An 18,341-nucleotide genomic window follows, 5' to 3' on the forward strand; every position below is an offset into this window, starting at 1 on the left:
AAAACTGTCCACATTTAAGTTATAATCAGTGGAGTTGGAAAAAATCTGAGTCTACCTCTGGCTGCACCTTTCTTCCTCAGAGCCTCTAAAGATAACTCAGACAAGTGGCACACAGATTTCAAGAACTGGGGGGGAGGGCGATCCTTCACTGCTCCGGTGCCAAATTATTTCAGGAAACAAGCCAACAAAGCAGTGCTGAGATGCTACAGGAATAAAACAAGCCTGTTCTCAGACCAAGCTTCTATACGATCATCCCATCCACATGCCAGACAGGAGATACTCTGAGGCTTTTTTTGTCATGTATTGGATCATTTAATATTAGTGAGTCACCTAAAACTCATCACATCATTGTCTTCATGTTATTTCTCCTTCATTTGCTGCCTGGATTCACAGTCATTCATCATTAAGAGATCACACAGGACAAGCAGAGAGCATTTTGACAAACTCGAGGCAAACCAGTTCAGCTTTTCCCTCTCTCAGCCAGCAATGTGCTCAGCAAGCAGAACTCACTGAGTAGCATCTCCTGCCTGTTGGGGCAATAACATCCATTCCTCCTCTATGACTATTCCTCTTTCAAACACCCTGTCCTTCAGGCTGGCTACGCGAGGAAAACAATCCACAATAACCCACGTGTTAGGCCAGCTGTGGACTTGTTCCTACCTTTAGGAGAGTGCTCAGGTTTGGAAAACTGACGTAAGGGGCTGGACTGGCTTGTGTAATACCGAGCATGTTCGAAGTCATCAAGGAGAGGCTGTGACCTGCCAAACAAAAGGCAGCAGAAGGGAAAAAAATGCATAAGAACATTGTGGGGGGACACAGGAGGAACAACAGGATGGGACAGTAACAAAATTAAAAGGCACAAGAGTATGGCAGAAGGATCACCTCAGCTGCCTGGTATGTCCCTGCCAGTTTAAAGCAAACTGATTTGGGCTTTCCACTTGCAGACCAGCTCCTCTGAGCACAGCCTGTTACTGTTCATATGGTGAGAAATACCTAGTGTTCAGCACTTCCCATGGTCTGCTTTCATTTAATAATGGTTTCAATTTTTCAGGAGACAAAGAATTTCCATTATGAAATTTGATGCAAACCTCACTCAAAAGGAAAGAGAAAAGTTTCAAAGAGTTTAATGCTTGCCTTGCTTTCACCCTAGAACATTTTAATGAGATCTGTCTTCCCCTGCACACCTTCATTGTTTTGTTTGCAAATTAAACAAAAGCTTCTAAGCTCCTATCAGGATTGGAAATCAAAACCACCAGGGTCACTTACAGGATTCTGTCTCACACAACGGCATTAGGCCAGGGTACAAAGCGATTCAGAAGATGCACTGCATTACGGCACGTTCCCATCACTTCTGGGATGAGGCACCCCAAAGCACAACACGCACGCTGCAGTGGGGTGTCCACACACAGCAGCAGTGTCCAGGGCATAAATGGGGAGCAGGGACACAAGGGATCAGCTGTGCAAATGCAGCACAATTACTCCTTCCCACCCAGAGATGACATTTGGTTTCACATCCCCAGAAGTTTTGTTTTGTTTTTAACCCTCTTGGTACTTCTCTGCCATTTTACAAATGTCACTGCACAAGCTCATCAATCTCTGTCAGCGCCGGGCAGGAAGACCAGTATGGCCAGCAGCCACAAGCACAGCGAGTGACGCATGTCACCGAGCACCTCACAAGCTCTGTGCCAGACGTCTCCTTTTAATGCTAAAAGCTCTGCTCTCTGCCAACCCCAGGCTGGCCGCCCCATGACTGCTCCCCAGGACTCAGCTCCTGTGCAGCTTCCTGAGTGCATCTCCCCAGTTTTACTAGCCACGCGTTCAGCTCACCTTACAGACTTGTCACCTTTGTGCCGCTGGGTTTCAGGCCCTTCTTTTGACCTTGAGCGCGGGGACTCGCTTGCATCATGCTGACAAGAAGAATAAAAAGCAGTTCAACTGGCTGTCTGCATGCCTTGTGAGACACTGGCCAGCGTGTTGAGGCTGCCTCAGCTCCACACAGCCCTTTTGTGCTCAGCTTTTGCACACTGAGCATGCTGACACGTGCAAATGGCAGGATCAGGACTAACTTATGATAACTGAAACTCAGCCTTGCTGAGCCAAACTTAAGCTTTGCTCTAAATTTAGGACAGTGCTGGGGGACCCTTCCCAAAGCTGAGGTCAAGTGAATACAGTCCATGTTAATGGCTGCACGCAGCATGGCTGAGCATGAGGGACCAGCTGCACAAAGCTGTGCTGCTGCAACTGCTCCAACATGGTAAGGAGTCTGAAAACTTCAGCTACCTCCAGCTGGCCCCAAGATTAACTGAACACCTCCTTTAGCACATTAGGAAGGCAGATTATGAAATCTGTTTCTTATCACCTTTCACAATGGCTAGCCAAGATCCTGCAGTATTACACTAAAACCTAGCCTAGGCTCGATATACTCATTACTTCATAATAAAATTGGCTCAGCTGTGCTGTCCGTGTACCTGTGGTGAACAAACAGAACCAACTACTGCTTTTACTGTTACAGCAAGGACTTCGGTAGAGAAAAAGTCCTGCAGCAGGAGGGCTGACAGTGCTTCAGGGAGGCCATGAGGTGCTGTGACATCCACCACCAGCCTCCACAGCCACAGTCTAAGGCATACGTTACTTGAGACTGAGTCTAAAGAGTATCTAACCAAGGATAGGGCTCCAAAAGCTTAGGAAGCAGCTGAGTAACAGGCAGCAAGACCCTTCGCATGCAAGGGTCTGTACCATTCCTCTTGGTCTCATCACACACCCCCACCTCCCTCTGGAACAATGTTATAGGATTTCACTTGGGAGACCTCCTGAAGCTTGACATACCTTCCAGTCTTGATCATGCCTCTTCTTTTCAAAGGAAGACTTTTCTCTCTCCTTCCCTTTCTTGAAAGCCTTTTTTTCCTCAGCCATCAAGAGACGGGCAATTTCCTGAAAGGGAAAATACAGACAGCATGTCAGAGGTTGTATTGCTATTCTCAGTTTGAGCTGTTTAAAATCTCTCCTATGGACTGCTAGGTTAGATGGGTGCAAAGCCAGGATTCTACCTGAGCCTGTGATCAGGGACCAAACGACAGAGCAGAAGTGAGACTGACTACATGCTGAACGCCCAGAGCATCCCAAATTGCCTGTTTTTTGTTTGCAGAGCCTTTCAGCCCTTTGTTTCTTTTCCTTCAGTATTGGGTTCATCTTGCAGCATCTCTGATAGTCTCCTACAGTGTTCAGTTACAAGAGATGCTCTTCTTCAGCCAAGAAGAGCACTTCCTTTGTCAAAGTTGCAACAGGCAACACAACTCCCTGTTAAGCTAACCTGCACATGAAAAAAAGCCAGAAATACCCCCCAGAGGCCTGAGATTCCCCTACAAGGGGAAAAACAAACAACTAGAGGGTCAGAGTAGACAAATAGGGCTTAGCAGTCTCCACAAGTAAAATACTACGAACATTTAGCTTCTTGCTCACCTCATCCTGGGCCACTTGAGCTGCCTTCTGATCTGCCTGGTTGGCCTGAAAAGAAAAAAATAATGAGACAGAACAGTAAAACCTCTAACATTATTAAGACCCATCAACCGACTGGGCAAGGCAGGCACCTATACAAATACACTGCCATCCTCTCCAAAATATATTAAATTAACTCAATAATATTAAATTAACTCAATATTTACCTCATAACCCAGACAGTGGCATTTCAGCTGAGTTTTTTCCCCATCTATCCGGGAAGCCACACCACAATACATTGCCCTTTCTCCCACCCCTAGCCCAAGACAGGCTCTGGCCTGTTTCAGTTCTCAGCTCACCAACTATACCGCCCAAAGGCCATCTTCACCTGCCTGCAAGCATTCATTTAACATCACCCTCTCCTGCCATTTAGTTTTTGGATATGCAATTCAGGAAAAAAAGGCTGTACTGGGTCAACACCAGCCTTCACTGCATGTGCAGTTATGGGTGGCAGAGCTGACCACCAGAATGCACAGCAGCAAGGCCCCGGTCTTAAAAGTCGTAGATACACGTTAGCGGTTTCCAAATTCAAGATGTCACTGAGTACCTTAATTGTTTCATGATGACTAATGCATCCCCTCTACTCACCAGGAGCTCTTCCTCTTGCAGTTTCCGAGCAATCTCAGCATCAGACAATTCCTGTTCCCTTAGGGGTTTATCATAAGTGGCTTGCCTCATCCCCCTCAGCTTAGTTCCTACAGAATTGGGAGAGAGAACAATCAGCTCACCCATTTCCCAAATGCTTCAGAAAGGAAATCCCCACCGTCTCCTCAGCCTCCTGCAGAGCCCCACTCGAGGGGACCACAGACCACTACGAGGTACCTGCCAGGCAGACATTTTGAGGTGCAGCATGCACCTTAGAATAAGTTTTTTCTATACATATAGTTACACCACGTCTTACAAGGCAAATGAACTGTACGCTACAAGAGCCATGCCTCTTGCTTCAGCTTTCAGTGGCACAGCGATGCTAGCAAAGGAATTGAATCACAGATTTTTCACACACCATCGATTCAGACAGCGGAGAGCAGCCTAATGTGCTACAAGCACAGCAGAGTCCTTAAACACACCTCTGGAGCAGCGCGGGCTGCAAGAGATGTCTGGGACAGGCACACAATGTTTCTGACAATTTCATGCTTTGGCCTGACCCACGAATTTCACAATTCATAGTGAGAAAACAGCCATGTAAACATTTCTGGAGTTCACGCAAGGTTCAGTTCTTGCTTTGAGTACAGAGATTTTTTCGGTTTTGATTTTTTCTGAAGTGTTTATTTAAAGGTAAACCACCTACAAGTGGTTTAAATGTTGCATTTTGGAGTCTCTCCGTGGTCTATCTGCAATAGGCCAAAGGAGTCCCCCTGTATCCCCGTTATAAAATGCGTGATCTCATTCCTGTACAATGAATGCTTTCTCCTTCCATCTGCAGCCTGAACTGTATTGTTCAGCTATCTCAGACATCTAAATGAGCTCTCTGCTTTATGTCTGAGGTACACAAATACTCCAGCTGTCTGTCTGTGTCTCTCCCAGCCCAAACTCAGAAAATAAGCTTCACTCAAAACTTCCATGCTTCCAGCACTCTGCACGCTGATTATAAATACATTACAGCTTAGTGGGCCACATATCAGCTTCCTTCTGATCAGGTAAGACCAAGGAAAAAAAATAGTTTTTAGAGGTCAATAGGTTATCTTCTGTGCATCTATCAACAAACTACCATTGTACTCCACCAAATACCCCAAATGCTTCAAGCTGTGGGCCAGAGACCTGACGCATCAACCCCAAATCAAAACATGGAATAGGAAAATACCAGCTCTTCAGGTATTAAATGTCGTATATGGGGTATTTTTGCTTTTTTGCTCTGATTAAATTTAGGTCAACAGATCCAATGACTTTAAGCAACATTTAAGCAACAAGTAACACCCCTCTTACACATGACCTTAGCATGAAAAGAAAACTTCTGGCACTTCTGGCAGTTACAGTTAAGTGCATGGCCCGGCCTTGCCAGAAGAGTTTGATTGATCCAAGCTGTGAAACACTGCAGCCTCAGGCCAGCACACAAACTCCACCAAAAAGCATCAGCTTGGTCAGAGTTAAATTATTCAGACTGCTTCCAAGGCCACTGTAAGCACAGTTTTACCCCACTGGAACAGCTTCGCTGACAGACTTTCATACACCATTGCCCCCATGAAGAGCAAAACTGTGTTTCCAGAATTGTTCACTGAACAGCCAAGACTGAGTTTGCTTTATACAAACTGGTACCAGTCTTGATTTGGTCAGAAAGCAATGATAAACATTACTCGCACATCACTTCTGCCCACACTCAGGAGCACAAAGCCCGCCCCAATTCCCTCAGGAAGAGGATGTGAGCTTCTGGCTGCCCTGACCCCACACGAGGGTGATCAGAGTCCGAGTCATTCCATCCCATGCTGTATCAGGGCACATCACAACTTACTGACTATATGAAGGCCTGATTAACACCCCCCACTTCCCCAAAGAAAACTTTTGCATGAAGACAACAAAAGAACAATTCTCCTGCCATCTCTGAACACAGACATGCTTCATCTTCCTCACCTTACCCACGTAAGGACCAGCTGGATGCCATAATGTAGGAGTTTCCCAGCCTGTGGCATACACAGTGGAAGTGTAAGTTCAGAGACTTGATCTAACAGACAGGCCATCCCTCACTCCCATGCAGGTTTTAAAATCAGGAATATGTATCTGGATTTTACAGGCCACCAGTCCCCAAGTATTATTGAACAAAAACTACTCAAGTACATGTTTCCTAGAAAAGTTCATTTCTACAGAATTTGTTAAGAACATCCTAAAATATATCACAAGTGGACACTTGTGAGCTTTGCCTAAAGTCGTTTACATTTTCAACATTTTTTTTTCCAGTAGGAATTAGATGGACATTGCTGGCTTGTATTGGTATTAAGCAAAGTGTCCTCACTTACAGCCTTGCATCCCAAATCAAATCCCATTTCTGCGAGAGGAAACCACAGCACAAATTGTATCAGTGAAAATAAAAGGGAATTTTTACACAGGATACCGAGGGCACCGTTTCCAACAACACCTTCTTACTCCTTTTGAAACCAGGGGACATGTCGGGAAATAAACAGAGTGAGAGTCTTAGCGGATAAAAAGAACCTCATTAAATAAGAGAAACCCAGGCAGGATTCACTGTGTACGCATTGCAGACTGATATTGGAGATTAAAAGTCTTCAGAAGAAGCAGCACTGATTTCAGACAGCAGGACGGGGCAAGCAAAGGTCTGTCCCCACACATTCCCCAGCACCTGGTTACCTGAGTCTCTCTGGGAGTCTCCAACCTCTCCCCGGCTCACCGAGTGTGGGGAGGGGGAAGGTTTCCTGTGTCCTGAGCTTTTGCAGTCTCTCTCCTCACCCCTCCTATGATCTTCTTGGAATTCGGAGTCCCGGAGCCTCTTGTCATGCTCCGTCCTGTGCGAGGAGCGGCCCCAAAGGCGGGATTTATGGTTTTCAGGGCGCACCACCTGGCTGCCGCCCCGACGCCAGGTCTCCTGCTCGGCCTCCAGCTCCACGTCAAGAAGAGGAAGACGCTTTTCTCGGTCTTGCCTTGCTGGCTTTCTGCTGCACCGTGCCTGGTCTGCGAGTCCACGCTCTGACTCCAGGTCAAGGCTGAGAGGTCTCCGAGCCTTCTCCCTGCCGGCTGCCCTCCTCTCCTGCAGCTCCCAGCTGCTGCTCTGCTTATGGGCACCACCATCAGCCTCTCTTTCCAGGTCGAGGCTGGGAGGTCTCCCAGACCCACCCTGGCTGGCTGATATCTGCCTCTGCCGATGGCCATCAGTGGCCTCACTCGGTTGAGGAGAGCTGTGACGATCCTCCGAAGAGACGTGCCTGTGTTTGGAGGCTCTGTCAGACAGAGGCGAGTGTGCTTTTTGGCGCTCTCTCTGCCGATGTGCGTGCCTATCATCACCACGTGCCCTGGGAGGCTCAGAAACCTGCTCCCCAGGATCACCCCGGGGGTGCTCTGAGCAACAGGGGGGACAAACAAGGAGGTGGTTAGTGACAAAGGGTTAATAGGTGCTCAGTGAGGCCAGAATTACAGCACGCAGATGAAGGAAGCCTGACGCAAGTGTAAGCTGGAAATGCAGGTAAAGTGCAGGGGGCTACACAGAAAATAGCAGGGATATAACACTTGTAGGGTGTAACAGGAGACAGAGAGAAGCGGCAGCCTGGACTGAACCAGGGCAGCACAGGAGGCAAAGGGGTTGAAGCAGAAAGCATGGGTGCAGCCCCAAAGTGTGTCCAAGCAACTCCTAAGGCAAGGAGGAGCCACTGTGAAGATTAAGGACTTTTACTGATGCCATTTGGGATTTAAAAAAAAAAAAACAAAAACAAAAAAAACAGCAGAGCAACTTGTCTCCTGTCACTGCTGGAGGATATTGGACTCCTGATGAGAAAGGGGCTTACGAGGGAGAGCACAAAACAGAGGCAAGGCCAGGAGGCTCCGAGCAGAGGGCTGTGTTGGAGCCTGGTTTATGAGCACCCACGCCTTGCCCTGGCTTTAACCCCAGGGTTATTCCCCAGAAATAACAGCCTCAACTGAACATGGGGAAAGACCCACTTTTTTGAGTAAGAAGAGAGTGGGGTGGGACAGCATTTTTTATTATTAATTTTAAAAAGATATGACGGATAGCTGCAGCATCCGTACACTTCCCACCACATCTCTTGAAGACTCAGGAGTTTCAGGGCCTGCACTTACTGCATCGACAGAAGTTTAGACTGTCTGCAGAAAGGGCTACAGAAACTTAAAAGGCAGGATAAGATTTCACAAAAGTCAAGCTCCTGACCTCAGCAGTGTTGCTGGAAAAGCCGCTTACTCAGCGGCTTAGTGGGGTTGTTTCCTCTGTGCTTTTCAGAAAGCACATGGAAATTTTCTTTGCTTTAGTTTCAGTAACAAAACCTCCACAACTATGAAGATGCGGAAGGCTTCCTGTATACAACCTGCTAATTAATTTAATCTCAATCAATTTATTTGATAAGAAAAATCATTGCACTGAGTGAACTATTATCTCTACAGCAGCTTTTCAAAGTGAAGAAGAAATTTCCTTGAAGCAGAGGCTGATTGCAAACAGAATCATACAAAGAGCAGGGGTAAGACTTTCCTTCTCCATTGCTAAGAGTTTTTATAGCATCTTAAAATATTTACTATATTTCACTGCACCTGAGCTTCATTCTGTCCTCATAAATAGCTCTGCCTTCCCTACAATCATCCAAGTTTCAGAAGTAAGAAAACAAAACAAAAAAGCCACCCAAAAACTGAATGTTCCCTTCAAGTCATACTATTCAGAAAAAAAAGCTTTTCTGAGCCAGCAAAAATAGAGCCTACTGAAAACCTATCTTGAAAACAAATGGGTTTTGTTTGTGTGACTTATCCGGAATAGATATATTTTTAAGAGTCCAAGAACTGTAAGAGTAACCACAGCAGTTCCTGTTAACTGGCAGGTTTTTCTGTTCAGTTTTAGATTGTGAGCATGATTTAGAGAATAGTTATATCCAATGAAACAATTTAAGAGACTTACTGAACAACAGACACCAGAACCCAAAAGCAAGAGTCAGGATTATTTAATTTTTAAAATAATATTAACAAGGGTCTAAAATTAGCTCAATTTTGTCATTTACAATAAGCTCAATATATACATCAGCATGGAGAGGAGATTATGAAAGAGCAAAGCATGGCTGCACTGGGAAAGGATCGACGCAGGAAACACAATCATGCTAGACAGCCTAAGCAGGACATTTGTTTTTGGGGTATCTCAGGGCAGTTAACTCCTCAGCAGGCACTGGTTCCTGCAGCACCTTCTGCAGGGGCCAAGTAAACACTCTTTAGGTCCTGGTGTTACTCTCTCAAGCAGCAAGTGACTAAGCGAATACAGAAGTGTTTTTCATGGCACAGACACTTCTGGGAGGAACTCGGCTTTCTTTCACGTTTATTTTTCCACTCTTTAAAAAGCTCGGTTTGCTCTCAAGTAATAGCCCTAATCCACACTCCTCCTGGATGTGGATAAATTTTTATTCAGTCAAGACAGGCTAAAACCCAAACAAAGCAAGAGCTTTTCTTTTGACTATAAGTTCACAAGTAGCAAGGACAATACAAAAGAATGCTGAAGTCTAATCAAATGGTGCCCCAGTATTTATGAGGTTTCAGATCAATGTACTAGATGGTCCAGACATAAAAATCCACCTCAGTTCTTTCGTTCTTTCTATTTTTATTTATTTATTTATTTTAGGAACAAGGATCAAGAACAGCACTACTATAAATGGTCATGCAAAAAGTGCCTTCCACCTCACTTCCAGAACTACAGATTACAGCAGGAAGAAAAAGTTAGACCCACAAGATATCCTGCTTTTCAAATCCATAACAGAAAAAGTTCAGAGAATCATAGACTTCTGTCAGCTGCTTTCTGTTATAAAAAAAAAAATCCATCCTGTTGTACCATCTCTGCCTGGCAACACTTTTACCTATACTGTATTTTTTCAGAGACATAACCCATTTAATTCCGAAAAATTAAAGCATGTGTTGGCCATAGACCTCTCAGATAAGTCCTTTTTAGCTCTGCACACATACCAGAACTTGGGGCCATGAAGTTTCCACCTAGTTACGGTTTTGCACTTTGTGATGTGCATTTTCTTGGCCTTCCTTGAACTTGTTCCCAATTGGAACTAAAATATTTTATGTCTGAGTTCATATAAAGATGTTTAAAATTGCCAGTAGTATGGATGTTAAAGCAAGAATTAAGAGGTTTGATCTTCATCTTCACAATCTGTTAATCAAAATCAGCCTGTCTCTACCCCACCACATACATTTTGAAGCAAGAACACAAGAACCACCACCAGTGCACAGCAAAGCAATCCCCACATTGCTCCATAATTAAACACACACTGATTCTCTGCTCCCAATTTACAGAAAGTCTGTATTTGATCGCAAAAGATACCCAAAAGAAAGCAATGCAGTGCTGTGGGTCATATATTCTTCACAAAATACAGTCCCAGATGAGAACTGCAGCAAAGACATTCTGTGGAGATGACCTTGTTATTCAGTAAGTCATTCAAAGCAGTTGTGCTAATTTTAGGGCTTGGATACATACCTGCAAGAAGTTATTTTTGAAAGGCTGTTCCATGAACCAGCATTTATTCCTTTGTGCACGTACCAGTGCCAGCATCACAGATGAGCACACACATTCAAAGAGAAACTGTTCCAAGTGTAGAATTGTGTCTGCATTTCTCCTCTACACACTTGCAGCATTACGCAGAAATAACTGTGACTTATCAGTACCCTCAGCGACTGTATTTTTCCAAGTAGTTCCTGACTCTAGAATGAAGTTAGATCCTGGCCCTGGAAATTTATGCAATGCTACAGTACTGAATGCAAGTAATGGAAATCTCCCTAACTAAGCTGCTAGACCACCAGGTTCGCCTATAATACCATGATCTTGACACTTTATGAAGGAAGAACTTACCTCCATTTTCTGAATAATAGCTATCTTCATACATTTTGTGTCCCTGGGATTCTGGGTAGTGCTTCTTACGCTTTTTTTCCTCCTGCAGTTCTTTCTGTTGTAGGAGACGGGCAATGTCCTACAGAGATTGAAGAAAACAGTCATTACCTTCCCCTAAAAAACATCTCCAGATTCTTTTATTAAAATACAACTCTAAAAATCCTCAGCTTTGTTTTCCAGACACATCAGTGACAGGGTTACTCTTGAATTCAAACCACATGCTAGAAGGGCTTCCACCTACGTGGCTGACATAAACGGCTACCTCAGCAATCAGCACACAACCTCCTCCAGGCCCACCACTGAACTTACAAAAAACTTGCAGGTTTCTCATCTATCTGCATGCAAGCCTGCAAAGCCCTAATGACTGAACAGGGACAGGAGGAATTTCTTGGGCAAACTCAGGCTTCCAGCAGCATCTTGGTTTTTAGATAAGAGCACAACATGCTCACACAAGTGGCGTGCTGGACCTCCCTCCTCAACTCCACCAGCCAAGGAAAAATACCCAGGCAAAGACTCTCTTCTAGCTGAAGGCTCTTCTGACTGAAAGGACTTCCTAAACCTGTCAGTGAACTCACTTCAAACCAGGTGTAATTTACAGGGACTGCAGGATGCCAAGCAGGGAGATGCATCACTTTGACAGAGGCTGAAGGAAAGAAAAATCGAATGGGCTGTTAGGGAGAGAGGAGCTACGGACACCACAGGAGTGCTGTGGGAACTGTAGGCTGTTTATCTTCTGTCACAGTTTTGGTAGACATGCCATCAAAGAGAACAGCACTCCATTTTCTTAATTGATTTTCTTTCAAGATGACTAATGGTTCAACAAGGCCTAGCAATAGTAAACAGCTCTTTGGGGCTTGCTCACTCAGGGCCCAGAAGCTTGCGAGTCAGAGGAGCCAGTCTGAAGCAAAGAAGAGAAGCTGGAAGATGCTACCAGCAGGTCAAGCTTACCCTAGGGCAGTATTCATTTAAGCCTCCCTAGACCTCAGGGCTTATGAAGCTGTTCGTGTAGAACATATGTTGCAGGCTAAAGAGGTATCAGTGAAATACAAAGTCAGAAAAAACCTTCTAAAAGCAAAGCCAGCACTGAAGGACAGTGGATGGGTGTTCAAATGCAAGCTGTTATTTCAGAATTCAGATCGGATCTGTACAGTAAACAACATTGTCAGTGACCTTGGGACACCACAGGCTCTTTACCACAAAATTTCCTTCCCTCGGCACAGTTAAACTCTAACAAGTAGAGCAAGTCTATAAATACATGGGCTTAAGAACATTATCTCCAGGATTGAGACAGTTCAGGACTTGCAAATCCGCATAAGCCATTGCTGACAAACTGAACCTGTAAGCAGGTGGACTGAGAACTTTATTTAAAAACCCTGCACATCTGGCTGGATCTGCCCAAACGCTGCCCAGTGGTGGCACAACACTGCTGGCCACTCCTGGTATCAGTTACCACATACACTGGGCAAATACCACACCCCTGTGTGCGACAAATACACGATGAATTCGGCACACATCCAGTATCAATACCACTCAGCACGTCCTGCAGGGTATGCGTACAGATGCCATGCTGAGGGTCACAGAAGCTGCTCTGATGGGGTCCCTGCTCTGCTACCTGACAAACCCTTTGGGCACTGCACAGCCCCACTCACGTTGCATCAGTACAGGAGCTCCCTCTGAAGAAATAACGCTGGTGAAGACCCTGGAAGGACAGCAGGATGAACTCAAGCTCTCCAGCAGTCCTGCTGTGAAGGCAGTGACAGGCAGCACTGCTGCACCTCAGTACTCAGCTGCAGTCTAGCTCAGTACACATCTGTTTCAGCCACCCTTCAGAACTTCCCATGTACCAGCAGGAAGAGAAAGAATATTTATGGCTTCTCCTCATCACCAAGACATATTCATTTGAAGATTGCTCCTGACATCAAAAGAAGATCACCATGCTGGTTTGACAGGTTGCAGGGACCTGCTGTCAGAATGCTGACGTCCCAAAATCCCTCTGCTTAAAGCCGTGTGATTGCAATACCAGAGCCAGCCCAAGCTGTATTGCATCCCCCTCACTTTCCCCAGAAAAATAACATAGACGGTCACGTTTACAGCACAAATCCTTTAGGCAGTGTTCCTCCTACTAGCATTACCACAAGAACCTCTGAAGATCTCCTGGCCAGCCTTTCAGTACTTGTTTGGACATAAAGGTCCAAGAAGAAAATGAGGTCTTGAACAAGCAAACTGACGCATCTGTCACTTACAGACTAATTCTTATTTCAGGTTCTTCAAAGAAACAGCCTTTTGTTCAAGTTCTTCCTATAGAGAAAATGCCACTAGATGCCTCTTCAGCATCATGAGACTATCTAGACTTCTTGGGGACCTATCTAATCAAATATGGGGCCACACTCCATGTTCAAACAGTCACAGATAGGAGGAATGTGTCTCCCAAAAACCCAATCTGGTACACAATGAAGTGATTAACAAGCCAAACCCTTTGAAGGCCACAGACAGACCACACCGACCATTCTCAGGCAAGAGCAGCAGGGCAATATTCTTCAGTCACAAAAGGAATCTGCTAGCAATTATCTGTAACAGGGTGTTCAGGCTGTAAAAAATAATCTGAAAATGAAGGAAGGTAAGGGAGAAGCCAGAAGTAGACAGCTGGGCTAAAGATCCTACTTAAGTCTTTGCACCAAATAACAAAGCAATTCTAACCCAGGATTCTTACAGACGTAGTAGCTGTCTTCTTGCATTTGAGCAGGAATATCTCAGACTGTATAAACAATTACTTCCTGACACCACAGCAACAAACCCTTTAACAATACCTACTACTACTTGCCTTCTTTGTTAGCAAGGTGACTGCCATCAACAACCCCCTTGATCATGAAAACCATGACTGTATCTTATCCCCGTAACAGGGCTCCCTGAAAGCTCTTTGCACGTTGAGATCCACAAGGACCAGGACTAACACCATGCAAGCCAGCTCCTGTGGCTACTGACTGAGAAATGCCTGTCCCAAAATAACTGCTATGAATAGCCCTGCCATCTTTGCAGCTTTAAAGGTTACCTCATCTTTTTCCTCCTGCCTGCGTCGCTGCTCTGCTTCAAATACCAGCTTCACTTGGATTTCCTGAGCGATCTCAGAGTCCTGTCGTTCTCTAAAAGACAAGGAAACAAGGATTATAAGCAGCTAAAGTCAGACATCAGTCAGCCTGTAAAGAGAGATAAAAGCTAAAAGAAGCCATCCAATTTACACAGAAGAGTTATTACTTAGCAGTAGTGCAGAGTAAATGAATCCTCGCCAGGAACTGAGTCTCCCTCTACTTATGCTGGACAAAATTTAGAAAATAGGTCCTAAGACACTCACAATCAAAGTAAAAAGCAAGAGAAAACACGTTCTTAGGCAAGATATTAAGAAAGGAGATAGGAACAGTAAGACAAGACAGGCCAAGGCAGTGCATGCTCATCTTTGCAAACAGCAGTCTAATACTGCTGCGGAGTATTTGTATGTGTGGTGCATAAGCAGGGATTTAGGGGTAAGGTTAACACAGATATTTCTAGGAAGTGTTTTTGATGTGAAAGCCAAGAAAGAGAAAGTGCAGAAATGCTTATACCAAATGCAGTATGTAGGCCAAGCGGAGGCTGGAGGTGGCAGTTCAGTAATGAATGAGAAATGCCACCAAGATACAAGAGCAGAGGCACTGTCAAGAGGCAAAAGAGCAATATGCATCAAAACGAAGGGTGGGAGGCAATTGTCACAGCACCACTGCGGATGCAGGAGTAGCACAAGACTGTATTAACCGGGGACAGAGAAACATAACAGAGTAATTGAGACATGAAATCACTTTCATCTGTGTGGGTAGACCATGAAGAATATATTTCTGGAGCGTCACACAGAAAGCATCTGCAAGAATTGTGCAATACTCAGCTGCATGCACTGATGCCCAGCAAACAGGCTGGAACGATGGCCAGGGTGTTCTTAAAGCTAATCCAGAAAAGTGCTGGGGGATTTGAGAAGAAAGATTAAGATCCCTCTCCTTCAGCACTGTTGAAATTAAGCCAAAGGTTTGCTCTGAACAGGTCATATCAATCCCAGATATCTCTGCAATCAAGACTGCTGGAAGGTAAGGCATAGAAGGAGATGAAAATGGGGATAACAACAGGCAGAGATGGCTTTATTAGAAGACAAAATGTTGAAGAATATGCTGGCAGTGATCAGACAGGTGATGGGAAGACTACTGAGGGCATTTTATGGAAGTCAAGCAGATATTTCAAGAGAAGCAATTTCAACTATATTGAAGTTACATAGCAGCGCTATGGGCTGAAGCACTTGTTCTGGCCTTGAGCAAGGATCAGGGCATAAATGACCTGGCAACCTCGGAGGCAAAGGACTGGAAAGAAATCTAGGACAAGAGCTGATGAAATTAAAAAAGTGAGCTTAGACAAGCACTTTCAGCAGCAGAACAGAGAAGCGGCATTGCTGGAGCAATTAGTGGCACAACACAGGCTTCTTTTACGGGAAATGAAGAACAACCGAAGTGGAAGGAGTGGGTAGGTGGCTTAGGGGGGGGAAGGACACTGCAAGAAGAATGGTTAGAAAGGAAATGCCACCGAGAAACATCTAAATTTGTCCTACAGAAAGAAAAGGAACATGAAGCAGGAGGGGGGGGAAAAAGAAGCTTCTTTATTTCTGTCAACTGCTCTTCAGAAACAGACCTGCAATTGAGCACTGCGTGTCGCTTATATCCCCTTCCTCAAACACATGAGAACCCCAAATCTGAGTCACAATTCGACAATTCCTTCCCTTTCCCAGACCACACCTGTGAACATTTATGCATATCTATAAGTTGACACAGCTTAGAGACATCCTGGAAGGAACTCATGAATTTCAGTGTTTGTAGGGCTGTAGTTACCAGTTACAGGCAAGCAATTTCAGACATCAGTTTCTTTCAACTTCATTAGAAAAAGTTGTATTTTGTGAGTGTGTATGTTTGTGTGTTTTACTTGACTCCAGCCTGAGACCTTCTCAGAAGCACACAAGCTCACAGGTCAGCAAATCCAGTTCTGGAACCTGCCTTATAAAAGTGGAACCAAACAGCTGAACACGACAATCTGATCCCCAGGATTCGCAATGTGCCTAAAACATTTGATCTGTTATGACTCCAGTCTCAGAGGACATGAATCCAAGTGGAAAACAGAAAGGTCAGACAACAACATGATGCAAGTCTCTAATTCCTTGGGGAAGCTGTGAACAGAGCTAACGTGCTTAGTTCATCAGCACCAGCTGACTTGCTAAATTCTTAAAAATCCATCTTGCTGCAGACGAACAGGAGACAAATGGCTGTCTTCCAGAGGCAAGGCAGTAAGGTCACTGCCTCTCCATTCACAGCAAAGAACACCAAGAGTAATGCACAAGCAGAAGTGTTTTCTGTTTCTGATGACATGCATCTTGGAATACTCCGTATCAAGTTCTTTCGAAACACTGAACAGAGGATTGCATTTTGTTTTTTGTTGCTCAGTGGTAATTAAATACTAAGACTTGATTAGTTATTGAACTTAGGCAGATCTTTCAATTTGACTTGAACATAAGCACAAGGTTAAAGAACTTTGGCAGCTCTTCTTGTCCTCTTGTTTCTCTGGTGTGAATTCAAGCGCCCAGCAGTCCCCAGGAATCAGCCAGAGCTGTATAAACATCACCAGCTCTGAACATTGCACCGATGTGTCCTTCATTCCTGGGCAGCCAGGGATGTTAGTGTCAAGGAAACCCTACATCAGCTTAGAAAAAAAAAATTAAAGTGTCACTGATTAGAAAGCTCCCATTCACACTGGCTGCAGCAAGTAATTGTTGCCAGATGAGAAAAAATAAAAGGGTTTAAGGGAACTGCTCAAAGGAACCGTTCACATTAGTGTAACAGAATCATTATGGCACCAGGAACAAAACAAGGAAAGCGTATTTTCACGGTGTTTCAGACAGTTATTTTAGCAACCTTGCTACTACACTTGGCAGCATGCAGGCTGCTCTGCTAGATGTGAGAGATGCTTTTAAAGAAGCATGAAAAAAAAAAAAAAGGTTTGATGCTTCCCTGAATTCTTAAAGAGAAAAAAAGTTATTTCTATTCTTGTTTATCTTCACTTTTTTTTTTTTCCTAAGAGAATCTAGGATTTGAAAGACAAAGAAAAAAGCTCTTAAGTTTGAAGAGCTTTTTTATGCTCCCTGTTTCCAAAGAGACCACCCAGTTCTACCTCATCATTCCGCCATCACCTTGCAGCATCAGATTGTCCTACAGTACACAAGAACAGTGAGAATCATTTTGGTGTCAGTACACACTGATCTTACACAGGGAAAAGTGGGAACATACAGAGAATTGAGGAAGAAACAGATCCAGTTACAAAAGGATGCTTCCAACCTGCCTCTGCCCTCCTCTCCCCTTTATTTATTTATTTTTTTTAAAGCACTGTTCTTGCAGAAAAGCTCATGCTTTCGGGAGTGGGACTTCTGCTGACATAACATTTTGCATCAGCAGTTCTGCCTGTAACTTGGCTCACAAAGTTAGCAAAACTCATTTTGCAAAGTCCTCCAACAATAAAACGGTTTGCAGTTCCCAGCAAGCATCAAAAAGGAATCATCTCGGTCACACAGAGCTAATTTTTACGTTGTCACTTACATGCTCACATCTCTAATCGCTAACGAAGATAAAGCTATCGAAATAAAGCACAGACTTCAGAGATGCACACATACCTTCTGCGTGTGCTTGTAACATTGAAAACGGGCCGATTTGTCATGTCCCAGCCCTTCAAATCTTTTATGAGCAGCTCCTTTGAAGCCAGTCCTGCATCACACACATCTGCAATACAGAGCTCTTCTACGCCATCACCATCTCTGCCAGATGAACCACCCAGGGCTTGTGATCTACCACCAACTGCATCTGACGGGTGGCATCACAGAGCAAGACACAAGCCGGGATGTGGTGCAGCAGCTGGGAAATGTATCCTGCCTTGCAGACCCTGCTTTTGCAGGGAGCCCCATCAGAAAGCAAGCTGCTGTCTCTTGTCATTGTGATCTGACTAAGCCCTGTCACACAGCCACTTTATAACTTCTCACACATTGCAAGAGCTCAAGTGAGAGAAAAAGGAAAAGAAAAGCACTAGTGTCAACTCCTGTCCTCGCTACTCTGTGCCGGAGCCCAGTATCAATGCTTTCACAGCAATAGATAATCAAAGGCAAAAGACTGATCAACCTGGACCCCACATGCCATCAATCAGCTTGAAACAAAGCAACTGCTTTCAGTTCTCTGATCAAATGGGATGAACACTAAAACAGTTCCACCCC

The 18,341-nt window shown here is 44.7% G+C and overlaps 1 protein-coding gene across 2 annotated transcripts in view; it reads right to left on the reverse strand.

Moving 5' to 3' along the window:
* Nucleotides 1-18,341, reverse strand: part of CCDC50 (coiled-coil domain containing 50) — a 40,287-nt gene that overhangs the window by 6,450 nt on the left and 15,496 nt on the right. The window contains exons 4-11 of one of the 2 annotated variants that reach the window (XM_084529344.1): nt 14,079-14,169; nt 10,991-11,108; nt 6,793-7,497; nt 4,084-4,190; nt 3,460-3,504; nt 2,827-2,931; nt 1,828-1,907; nt 661-758 (exon numbers count right to left, since the gene is read on the reverse strand). In XM_084529344.1, coding sequence (XP_084385470.1) covers nt 661-758; nt 1,828-1,907; nt 2,827-2,931; nt 3,460-3,504; nt 4,084-4,190; nt 6,793-7,497; nt 10,991-11,108; nt 14,079-14,169 — 1,349 coding nt within the window. The remainder of the gene's footprint in view (nt 1-660; nt 759-1,827; nt 1,908-2,826; nt 2,932-3,459; nt 3,505-4,083; nt 4,191-6,792; nt 7,498-10,990; nt 11,109-14,078; nt 14,170-18,341) is intronic. The other variant, XM_084529345.1, reaches the window with a different exon arrangement.

The sequence above is a fragment of the Aythya ferina genome, assembly GCF_964211825.1.
Source record: "Aythya ferina genome assembly, chromosome: 9".
Taxonomy (NCBI): Eukaryota; Metazoa; Chordata; class Aves; order Anseriformes; family Anatidae; genus Aythya; species Aythya ferina.